The 12,791-nt window shown below is 35.8% G+C and overlaps 1 protein-coding gene across 2 annotated transcripts in view; it reads right to left on the bottom strand.

Annotated features, from left to right (window-relative positions):
• Positions 1 to 5,340: 5,340 nt before the first annotated feature.
• Positions 5,341 to 12,791, bottom strand: part of CCSER1 (coiled-coil serine rich protein 1) — a 728,863-nt gene continuing 721,412 nt past the window's right edge. The window contains exon 11 of one of the 2 annotated variants that reach the window (XM_057417952.1): positions 5,341 to 6,022. In XM_057417952.1, coding sequence (XP_057273935.1) covers positions 5,537 to 6,022 — 486 coding nt within the window. In that variant the 3' untranslated portion in view covers positions 5,341 to 5,536. The remainder of the gene's footprint in view (positions 6,023 to 12,791) is intronic. The other variant, XM_057417953.1, reaches the window with a different exon arrangement.

Here is a 12,791-nt window from a genome sequence, read left to right as displayed (position 1 = left end):
ACAGCAGGCTCAAATCAGGGAATATATTTGTTTATATAGGTGCTTAAGTAAGTTTGACAGTCTTCTGGGGTAGATGTAAACCAGCTGCAATGACAACTCACCAACAGAGTTGGAGCATTCAGTTAGGGAGTGGTTTTTTTTTTCTGTGAATGCAGTGCATGCTACTCTAGCAACAGCACAACAGTTCCGGAAGAAAATACTCAATATTTTGGTGATCAGATATTAAAAAATCCAGTGGGGCCTTCTTAAAGCAGAAAGGACACTGTGGTGCAACCTGTCTACATAGTCAGCACAAGTTCATACCTAGAGGGGATGTTTCTGAAATCCAGAGAGACACACTAAGGCTCACAATGCAAAATATAAGAAAATATTATTTGTGCACTAAAAAAACCTTCTCAGTGGAGTATTTTCTGCTCTACAGTCTCTATGGATTTGGAAAACCAATAGATATTCATCAGATTTTCACAAATTTTTAATAGTTAAGATCAGTCAGAATAGGTTTTCCATCCCCAAGAATCATACAGATACCTTCAGGTAAACTTACTGTTGCCCTGCTTTCATAGGACCAGGATTACTTCTGCTGAAATCCTCAACAGTCCTCCTGGTATACTTCAAGTACAGGCTTGAGGGCGAAAAAAACCCAAACAAAACATAACTAGGGTAATGATTTGCTGGTAATGAAGGTAAGAAAAAAGGCAAATCCAAAAACATTTCACAGCTATACAAAATGGAAGTGACAGCCATGGCTATTGAGAATCTCAGACTTATAGGAAATTCATACCAATAAAAGTATTTTTTTCTCTTTTTCAATTTTCATTAGATAAAGCACTAGTAAAATACGTATCACAGTGGATACATTCTCACAAGCTGGATAGATCATCAGTGAGGAAGCAAGACCCAAACAGTTTCCTAGGTTAAAAACAGCACATGGCTTTTTCATCTTAAAAAAAAAATAAAAAATCAGTAAGATGTATTCTGCATCTGCTGAAATTTCCAAATGATCTTAGAAGTGCCTTACATAAGACAGACTAAACTCCATTTAAAGGCAGTCACGGCCTGCATGATTTGAGTATGTTTTCCTGAGGGATCTCTGCCAACTTCTTGCTGACTGAAGAACATTAAAATCCTGGAAATGATACTGTGTGTATCTAGCTGGGAGAAGACCTCCACTGCTACTTTCCATATACTTTTTCACTCTGTACTGCCTATTTCATCTGGAACAAGCTTTAAACAGCAAATTCTCCTCCAGAAAAAAAATCATCAGTAGCAAGAGTAGAAGAAAAGATGCCATAGGACATGTATCATTAATGTGCTCAGATACATATGTTATGCTTTCAAACCACTACAAATGTCTGTAAGAGGACTCCTGTGGATTTTTTGCTCCACATATTTCTTTGAAAGGTTTGTAAGAGGTCACTGTTACTCCACTGGACTTCATTTATGACTTACGTAGATGTATAAAGAGTTTTCCAGGGGTTATTTTTGTTTACAAATGTGAAGGAAGTAAAAAGAAAAAAAAAACAAACAAAACCCAAGTACATTCACTATCATTTGCTAGGTCAAATATTTTCTTGTCTTTTTTTTGTAAACCAGGAAAGATTTCCAAATTCAGAGATCTAGGCATAAACTGAGGCTAAGTGGATTAAAGGCCACAATCCCAATTGCCAGGTGACGTAAAACAGTATGGTCAAATTGAAGTCAGTGTCATACCAATCAAACCTGTGAAGATATGCCAGAAGAGTTATGGCATATAAAATACAGAACTGATATGTAATAGCCTATTTTGATTAGTTTGCAGAGTATACTGTCCATTTAACAGTATACAGTGAATAATCACAGACAGAAATCACTACTTCCAAACTGGCTTTTAGGAAAAGGAAAAATATCAATTTTTAGGCAGTGACTGCAATGAACATGGACAAACATGAGTAGCCCAGGTAAGCTTTGAAATGCTTATCCAAATCTCATGTGAACATCCTAGTCTGGATACACTCTCTTTTGAAATTTCCAGAAAAAAAGACATATAAGGAAAGCCCTTCTAACATTTATGTGGATATACGTATTTTGGAACAAAATGCAATAAAGTTAAATATAACAATATAGATGGAGAAAAAGGAATCTATTCTGGGTGTTTCATTTTATGTATTGAGGGTCTGCCTTTCTTGAAAAGGTTGCAGAAATTTATGTGGCTGGATGTTTTCAGTTGCTAAAAAGCCTAAAAATAAGAGAGGTTTGTAGTAAGACTTCTCCCTCCAGCATGCCCAAGAAGAGCTTGAACATCATTCATGTGCACAAGGTATATCAAAAATACCCTTTCCACTGCTCTGAAAGCCAAAATAAGAACAGCACTGGACAAGGACCAGGGTTCACCCTAGCATGTTATTTTATCTTATAAACAAATCCTGTAGAAGCATTCTAGTAAAAGAAGTAAGGATAAGTCCAGAGATGATATACAATTTCAGATGTGGCTCTCTTAAATTATAAAAAAATATTTAGGGCACAGATCTGATGTTTCTTTTGTCAAGTGATTGTTTCAAATAATGAGACATTACTTCAAATAAAAATGGCTTTTCTTTGGGGAGTTCCTCCTCCTTAAAATGTCCTCTAACACGTTTAAAGATAAGGAAATATCAAGAAGTAATCTTCAGTAGAAATTTTAGTTATGCTTTGTGATACAGAAACATATAAAAAATGGAAAAAAGGTACATCTGTGGAAAAAATAAAAAGTGCCTTTTCCCCCTGGTGTCATGTCTTTGGATATGTACAGCCTTGGAGAAATGCATTAATCATTTTATACATGGAACTCTTAAAAAACTAGAGATTTTTAGTACAAAGAAATCAATTCACTGCAAGAATGTCCACATGCTGTTGCTTTATGATTACTATATACAGAAGAGGATCAAAGAAAGGACCTCTGGTTTACAGTTACTGCTGTACTGTACATTAACATGTGGCTAATGCCCTTCTCTGGGTGAGATTTACACTTAGTATTACAAATAATATAACAGTGCTGAAAATACTGATACAAAACAGCTTCAAGATGACATTTTAAAAATATCCCTCACTTTAATTGAACTGTTTTCCCCAGTTTTTTTAAGATTCAGCTTTATAAAAGATTCTCCAAGAAAATAGTAGCATTTAAAATGTTCTTTTTGAAATGTATAGATGGAATATTTTTTTAATAAAGTGTAATTTTTCCAGGAAAAAAAACCCCAAATCAATAGATATAGAACATAAGTTAAAATTGAAGAGTTTTTTTGTTGTTGTTTTTTTTGTTTGGTTGGTCGGAGGGTTTTTTTGTATGCTTGTTGGTTTTGTTGGTTTTTGTTGTTGGTTTTTTTTTGGTTTTTTGGTTTTTGTTTTTTTCCTTTTTTAATGTAGTATAGTACATTTGTACCCTGGAAAAAAAAATCCTTGATTACAGTGTATGTTAATTTATTTACAGATCCGAAATATAATTGCATACATCAACTCTTGAGGTGAGCAAGACTTGTACTGTTACTAAGAAACAACGGTCCTTTCAATACACCATGACATTAAGAGATTGCTCAGAAGAATACATGATTCTTAGTAGAGGAATTCTTTTACTAATATTTTTATTTTTCTGGTAGAATTTAACCTATGAGTTTCAATGCAGGACTGGAGTCCTGAGCACCCATAGTTAAATCAGTCAAGCGCTGTTTGCAATTTTTGCACATTGTGTTTTGGCAGTAGCAACACACACACAAACACTAAGGAGTCTGGCAAATGCTTGTCTTGGTTCTTCTGTATCCAGCTCTGGATACCCAAAATTATCACTACAGACTATTTAGACAAAACCTGCTCTCTTCAACATCAGATAATGTCATAAAATTTACTCTAACCAAACCTCACTAAATAGAATCCTGAAAACGCAGGTTGTTTAACTGACTTTGCAGAATATCTGCCAAGTTCATAGTCCATTTTTTTTATTAATCTAATCGATGCTTGTATTAATTTGAATATTAGGTAGCTAAGCAGATAAAATTTGTAGCATTAATTCATGTTATATGCCCTATGTAACTATATGGCATATGCTGAAATCACGACAGTGGTTTACTTTTCAAATGTTACAACATTTTTAGTGGCTATAGAAGCTTCATTTTTTATTATACACTACTTCAGTTAAGTGACACTGGTTTGTTTCTTTGTGTGAGAATGTGCTGTACCCTTGTCTTTCATTATTAATCACCGGTTAAATAGAGAGGTGTCTTGTCTCAGATCTGCCTCGATTGTACTTAAATGTGCCAGATTATTTATAAACTGTTAACTATATGTCCTATTATCATTCAGATTATCCTCCATCAGTAAGATTGTAAACTAAGTGTCATGTTTAGTACATGCCACACGTCTGGTGCAACTCGACTTGAGATTCTCATTTTCAAGCCTTCTGAAAGGGGAAAACAGGATCTTTTGCTACTGACAAGTCTATAGGTTCATGGTGTGATCAGATGATTTCATGTTCCTGTGAGACCAGCATGCTGCACATCAGGTAGCATTAGATTCAGCTCACTTGTGTGTGATATGCCAAGACAAGTAAACCTGCTGAGCTGGTATAAACCAGGTTGTGCAGACAATACAACCTACAGAAATTTTGACTTACTAATTGGTAATTGGAACTGGGTAATAAGACAATTCCTCTTTAGTCTTTCACCCATTCTTGGTTTGGGAAGTAAAATACATGATGCATTATATCATAGCATAGAACTTCATATTGTGTCATGAGTGATACAGTGCCTGTAAAGCACAAACATCACCACAACTTGACATGTCCTCGTAGAACAAAAATACTGAACAAATATAGTTAAAGGTTGGGAAAGGGGAAGGAAGGTTGAAGAACCAAGTTGACATGCTCAATCTGGAACCCAGTTACTGAATTACTGACTTAAATACCTGGTAAGCCTCTATGAACCTTCCTGTTAGCAGAAAATCAGTCACTTCCTCTACTTGTGGCATGAGGCATTCATAAAATACATACAGCAGGAAGCAGTAACACACCTCTACAGGTGAGCAAATTTCATTTTATAAAAAAAGTGTAAAAAGAGGGTCCTCAAAGATTTCTGACTCGTTATTTCCCTAGTCTCTATGAAATTCAAGAGATTTTACTAATTACTTATCTATTCATTCCTCACATCTACTTTAACAGTAACATTATTAAACATACACAGTATTATTTAAGATCACCTTCTAGAAATTCAGGGAATGATAGTGGCTTATAGAAGAAAACAAAAAAATAAATTACCCAATATTGGACTAGAAATGCCAGCCAAATGGTCCCATTTATAATACTCATGGTGACTTTTGCATGACAAGTCAATCTAGTTATTTAACTTTTTTAATTTAATTTAACTATTTAATTAAAATTCACCCTTTTGCCACAGTCCCTGGTGGGAAAGTATAGAACCTACAGACAACATTAATTTTTTACTTTATTTTTTTCAGGTGGAAGTAGCAGCAGATGAGAACTGAAGAATGAGCTCTAGTTGAGCTTATGTTCCTCTTTAATCAACTCTCCTTGTTACCCATCTTGTTGACCTAAAGTCTGTAGCTCTGCTGTGTGCAAATTGTGGTGGAGGAAAACATTTTTTCTGCTGTACATGTGTAAAGAGATGGGACCCCTTGGAGGCTGTCCGAGTCTCCCTGTGAAAGTGGTATGCTGCCGAGGTACAGCAGTTTGGTCTTTTGGAGTTCCTGAGAATGCTGGGTAGCTGTCTGCCTTGGATGCTGGCTTTGCTGTAGTTGGTGCCGTGGTGGCCAAACCATTCTGAGTGACCTCTGAAGTGAGGGGTTCGTATGTGCCTCTAGTATGCTTGATGACTTCCACAATCTCGTTCTCTTTTAGGAGGTTGCTCAGACACAAATTAGACAGCTGACAACTCTTGCTTTCATAGGCTGTTGCCTGGTTGCCTGATGAGTATCTAAAAGGGTCCTCTGTGGGAGTATGTGCTGACTTTCTGTCCCTTGTGCTGAGATTTTGGCTCACCGTTCTGTTTGGATATGTAGCCTGGGGAAACAAAACAAACAAACAAAAGTATTAGTAATATAATATAATAGGGAAATGGTGTAGAGCACAGAAACCACTCCGCACTACAGATGTGCAGTACATAGGCCTGGCAGATTTTAAATGGTGGATGAATCTTAAATGCTGGTAAACCTCCCAAAGCACTGATAGTAAAAAATAGAAGTATTGTTCATTCATATTTAGCAGAACTAATATTGTAAAATATTTATTATAGGTAATGATTCTGGCATGCTCTATAAAAAATAGTTTAAACCAAAGAAGGAGAATTTTTTGTCAGAACAAAATGAATGGATAAAAAACTTCTGTGAATTGTAAACAGATTTTCAAAAGGATTTCACATGATGAAACAAGAATTGTGATTTCATCAAGTTCACCTCTTAACACTCTCAAATACTTACAAAATGTAAAAAGCGTCTTTTGTGAGTATCGTCATACCTTGGTTAAAGTCAGAACATAGAATCATAGAATCATAGAATATTTAGGGTTGCAAAGATGTTCACTTACTTATAACCATTTTCATTTTCCCTTGAATCTAGGTGTTGTGTCATATACTACAGTAAAATATATGCCAAAATGCTCTGCCAGAGCAGAGCAATAGTTTTATTTTAGCTGCCTGGAAAAACTACAGCGTAAGAAGGATTACAGCATGTTAGCAACTTCTGATGCTGTGTGAGCATGCATGCGTTTTTATTTGTTTAAAGAAGGGGAAATTATCTACATGGCAAGTCAGATCACTGTAAACTTCCAGTATGTACTTAACATACTGTTTTCTTTTGTCCTCCACAGAACACCTAGCTGGGGAGATGATGGGGTTGTAGGACCTTTGCTCATTTAAAAAATATACTCTCAGTGTATAAACTAAAACACTGATGGGAAAATGCTAATGCAGTCAAAGCAGAATTCTTCCTGTTCCAGGACTGACTGTAAATAGCTTCCAGTGGCAATGCCCAGGAACTCAGCTCACAGGTAGATGCGCTTTTGGCTGAAGAATGGCACTAGCCAAGCTGTGACACTAACACACCCATATGATGTTTCAAAGAAATCTTTAACTTACACAGCAATTAGTGCACCTTTTATTTTTTGATTTTTTCTTTTTTTTTAAGTAGTAAGATTATGGTAACTAAGCTGCAGTTATATGAAGAAGGATTTTAGTAATAGCATTAATTGCACTTTATTTTAGAAGTTACTTTGGAATACAAATTTGACCTTAATTCATTGCTGTCACACTTTTCCAGGTACTGGTTAAAACACCTAGTCCATTTGGAACCAAAGTCCAAATTCACTCCATGTAGGTTTTCTGCAACAGGACTATAAAAGGACATACCAGCAGTATCTTGACATTTACATTGCCACAAGGGCTCTGACGTTGCAGAACAAGGCTGAGAAAATTAAAAATACCCCCAAGCTTTAAAACAACACTTTGCTAAAAATATATCAGGGTGTCTCCATGATTCCATAGCAAAGTTGGATATATTGTTTCAGGACAATCACATGCATTTCTATTTTAAACCACACAGAACAATGATACAGTCAAATGTTCAGAGCTTACATCCTTATTTTAGGGTAGACAGGCTGGTCACGCTTCTACACAGATTCATACACAGGCTTGGATACAAGTATTGCAGTGCATTTAAGGCATCAGAGATGGCATTTTCAAAACTTATTAGTTCTGGAGTAATATTTTTCCCTTTTATTTCTGTGCTGATTCAGACTCATAGATGGGAGTAGAACACTTCTGGAAAACATCATTTACATTTCATGCCTACAGCACACAGATGATCTGATTCCTATGGAATAATTGTTGGGGAGACATGTCTATGAGTTAATTTTTATTTTTTTTTAAATTCATTTATTTCTGTGACAGTAAGTAAAGTCTTCCTACTGGGACATGGCTTGGCTTTGCAAGTGAAGCCAAGCCATCAATCAATAAATCCTACGGGGAAAAGAGTGGTAAATTTAATTCCCTGCACAAATTCCTGCATTTCTCATAAGGGAATATTTCTGGAGTTACCATAGGTCACCCCCCGTATGCCCTTTGACAACCTAAAGATTGATATAGAACCGAGATAAACCTCATGATGGGACATCTAGTCTATTCTATACTTCTGTTTAGCATCAGCTTTACCCTATGCTGCTCCTGACATTTTTTATTTTAACCAGCTGTTAAAATCGATATAATCTGTATCGCTTCCTCAGCCAACCTTTTCCACTACATTACCTTTACTTTTAGAAAAAACGTCTTCTTAATGTCTAAATTGAGCCTCTCTGGGTGCAAGTCTATTTGTTGTATCTCTCCCTATCATGGAAATTAAGAAAGAATTGCTGTTTGATCTCTGAATACCTGTTTATGTCGTCAAAGAATGCTGTCAAACTATCCCTTAATCTTCTTTCCCTAGAATGAAAAAAATACCACATTGGTCTTTTCTCATAGGACTTATCTTCTAGACTCCAAGTCACTACTCTTGTCTTCTCTGTAGATTCTCTTCAGAAGTTACACATTTTTTTCCTGAAGTAGAAGCCCCAGAGTATGGTACTTAAGGTAATCTCTTACCACTAGGAAGCAGAAGAAGCACTTTTAATTCTGTGAAGGATTTCTTCACCTTCTTTTTAATTGACTCCAGTATGAGGTTAGTAATTTTATTTGGCAACAGCACAAAATTGTTCACACATGTTCATCTAGTTGTCCAAATCAGTTCCAAGATTTTTTTCTACAAAATTATTACTAGGTCAGCTGATTATTGTCACAGAGACATAATTCCTCATTTGCCTCTATTTAATTTAATCATTTTTCTTCTGATCTTGTCTCTAATGCTGCAAGGTCATTCTGAATTCCCCTTTTATCCATTAACAAGTTTTCTGTCCCACCCAACTTCATATAAGGTGTAAATTTAGTAAGAATATCCCCTAGTCCATCATCCAGGTAGTAAAATAGTATTGAACTGACAACGGGACCTGGGCTGAAGTCCCCTCATTCCTCGAGGCTCAACCCTCAACCACTGAGAAATGCTGAGACATTCGATGTGAATATTTCATTGAAATAGAGGAGAATTTTTAACAGGTATATCTTTATATGTCTTTATAAGCATGCCTGTGTATGTGTGTACAAAACTGCTACAGCAACTATAGTAAATCTTACTGATTCACTTTATAAATGTTAAGATCCACCTTAAAAACACAGGCTGCTGATAGGTGAAAGCCATGTAAAAATACCATTTGTAATAAATTGGTACATTTGTAATCCTTTAGATATCAACTGCTGACCAAGTCTGAGACTAAGACTAGACCTAGCTGCACCTAGGCTCCATCAGGAGTTTAGAAAGCAAGAGGGTCTGTTCTGAACCTCATGACTCAATGGGACGACTTCCTTATTCCCTGTATTTCTTCCATTAGACATAAACCATTGTCCTGGTCTAAGACTAAGACTGAATTCAGCCAAACCTAGGCTCCATCAGGAGTTTAGAAAGCCAGGTAAGTCCACTCCAAACCTGATGACTCAATAGGAAGGTCTCCGTTAGCCTCTGTGCTTTTGGTCTCTGTATCATCAATGATGTTAAGCTCAATTTTATCTTTATTTTCCTTTGTATGCATCATTCAAGTAAAAAATAATAGAGTGAACCTTGACATCAAATTCTGTCAATTCACACTTTTATAAATTCGTATCAAAACTACTCTTACTAATACATTCAACGGTAGTTCTTTCAGTGACCCTAAATCACTCAATGTCACAACACATTTATAAAATTGTATCAAAAGCCTGACTAAAAGCAAGAAATCTGACATATACAGCTTTTCTTCTAGCTAGAAGGCCTGTTACTGTGCTGTTGTATGAAATTAGATTGGTTTGGCAATTGATGTGATTTGTAATCCATGTTGGCTCTTGTTCATCTAGTTTTCTTCTATGTGCTTATAGTTTGTTTGATTATTTGCCTCAATTCTTTGTCCGAGAATTGAAGTTAAACCAATGCAAAACCTTATAATATGTTTAAGATGAACCATAACCTCCCCCCCAACACTCACAAAAATAGACACTGATACTGCACTCTGAGCAGTATACATCTGTATACACTTTGGAGTTTTTTGTGGTAGTATACACTGCTCAGTAAAGAATTCTAGGAATTAAGGACCATTTCTCTTCTTTCAACTGCTATTGCAGTGCCAGCAAAAGCATCTTATTTTTCTGTTTAATCTGCAATTATTCTTGTTCTTATCTTCATTCACTGAGATAAGCACCATGACATGTGAATAACTGAAATTTAAACATGTTGCTGCAGAACTTTGTAGCCTTGTCTAAAGAGGCCGCTTCCACGGAGACGCATGAACATTGCTGGAGGTCTTGCATACCAGTTGTTTTACTGTCTTAAGAATGGCTTAGCAGTTACTTTTGTCTCTTGAAATAGAGTAAAAAGTAAAAACTTGTAGGAAAAAAAAATCTTATTTAACAAGTTATACTTACAAGGTAGGTTTTAAAGTAAATACAGAAGAATCATCTGGTCTTGAAAATGAGAAGTACAGAAGCATGTTCAAAGCAAGGCATATTGTGGAAACTAGGTACCAGTAAAAGTTACAAGACATAATCACGTGATTTTCTGTATTGCTTTTTTTAACCTTGATCTTGGTTAAATACTTTGTTTTGACTATCTGGCAATGCAATGTTTCGTTCCTCTTTCTTGTTAAGGTTGCATTTCACATGAAATATTTTCATTTTAGAAAATACATGCTGGATTTGTAGGTCTCCAAAATACTTGCTTATGGTTGCTGGCCAATGCAGGGACACAGTATGTGTGTATGTATCAATAATTATTTAATAATATTCATTATTATTACTTAGGGAATATCTTAGTTTTGTAAAGCTGTAACTTGTGGAATTCCGCTTATATTGAATAATTAAACAAATACCAGGTGGTGACAAATTAAGAATTAATTTACCTAGATTTTAAAACATCATTACAAATATAGAATATGCCATCAGTATTCTAAGACATTGGTTTCACCCTCTCTCCAGCAATAAGGCAGAGGTGGTTAACAAGGAAATACAGACTCATTTTACCAGATGCATAGTTAGACATGAAATTAACAGAGATTTTAACAGAAACCACCAAAAAGCAACACTACCATTGCTATCTATGACAAATTACTGAAGAATAGCTCTTCATCAGGAAAAGAGAGAACCGCGGCCAAAATGGAGTCAAAATCAACAAGAAATCCCTTCCCCTTCCCCTCAGTGAAATTATTCTCCCCTCCCCAAATACTGTCAATAAAAAGTCCAATGCTATAATTTAAACATTTTTATAAAAATCACAACATACAGGGTTGAGTAAAGTTTTTTGTTGTTCATTTGCTGAATTCAGACAGTTTAGCTTGAAAGAATATAACCAGCTGAGTTTCCTTGCTGACCCATTTTACAGTTATTTAGGATCCTCATGATCTGGTCAGACTAAGAAAAAAAATTATCTGAGATTGAAATGCATAAAAGTAAAAACCACGCAGCACCACCAAAAAAAAATACTTTGGACATAAACTCAAACTTTTATTTTTAACCTATTTTTCCTTATTTTCCTGTAAATGTTTCATGAAAAATATTCTGCAGTGGACTTTTAGATACCAACTGCATTCTATGACTGTTAGACGTGAGTGAGCAAAACTACAATCCCAATGCATCTGTTTGCCAATTTGAAGGCTGAGTCCTTGTCCAGAGCTGAAGGTGGCTTCATGCCAGTCATGTTCCAGCCAAGCCTGGAGCAGCTGCAGGGCTGCTGTAAACTGCTGCTTGGCAGTGCTCCAAGGACCCGATCTGCCAGCTGGTGACTTCTGAAGCAAAAAATCCATTCATCTCTTTCCCTTTTATTTTTTCAGTAGCTCAGCTAGAACCAACAACTTCCCTGCCCCAAAAATCTCCAAATGCCAACCTACGGTCTGCCTAAATGTGGACCCTGGAAATGGACTGTAATTAGGATGCAAACGTGTCTCCGAAATTTCATTTCAAGAGTAGCCCATTTTAAAAATATAGGAGAAAGAAAAAAAAAAAAGCCTCCTTTGTTGCTTCAAAAATGTCTTAAAAGTTTAAAAAAAATAAAATCAGGATTTGAATTTCCTGATCAGATTAAACAAAAAGCACAGGTTTTCTTGCTTAAGTCTATTTCTCTGAAAGAAAAAGGAAGGAAGGAAGGAAAGGAAGGAAAGGAAGGAAGGAAGGAAGGAAGGAAGGAAGGAAGGAAGGAAGGAAGGAAGGAGGGAAGGAAGGAAGGAAGGAAGGAAGGAAGGAAGGAAGGAAGGAAGGAAGGAAGGAAGGAAGGAAGGAAGGAAGGAAGGAAGGAAGGAAGGAAGGAAGGAAGGAAGGAAGGAAGGAAGGAAGGAAGGAAAAATTCTACTAAAATCCGATTGGCTGTAAAATTTTGATAACTTGGTATCATGATCACCAGTGTTTTAAGGTACATCAATATGAGAAAGATCTAAATATTTTAGGTTAATTATTTTGATTATTCCACTCTAGTGCTTAATACATTAAGATTGAACTAAAACTAGGTATTTAATATTCTTAAAATATTCCCCCACCTCCCCTTTTTTTTTAGGATTCCCCTTTGTAACTGTCATTCTGGCAATTTTTTCTTATATTATGAAAAAAAAAAAAACAACAAAACAAAATGACCCACTTTAAAGTAATGAAAACTGACTACTCTTATAGAAAGCTCCAGAATGGGACATGTTATTAAAAAAGCAGCCATTCATCACTTCCCATTTTCAAACCCACTGA

The sequence above is a fragment of the Pezoporus wallicus genome, unplaced genomic scaffold (genome assembly GCF_028554395.1).
Source record: "Pezoporus wallicus isolate ANWC-B61680 ecotype Strahan unplaced genomic scaffold, APGP_CSIRO_Pwel_v1 contig_6999, whole genome shotgun sequence".
Lineage (NCBI taxonomy): Eukaryota > Metazoa > Chordata > Aves > Psittaciformes > Psittacidae > Pezoporus > Pezoporus wallicus.
Note: the sequence above shows the minus strand (reverse complement) of the source record. Positions and strands in the feature narration are given on the sequence as shown.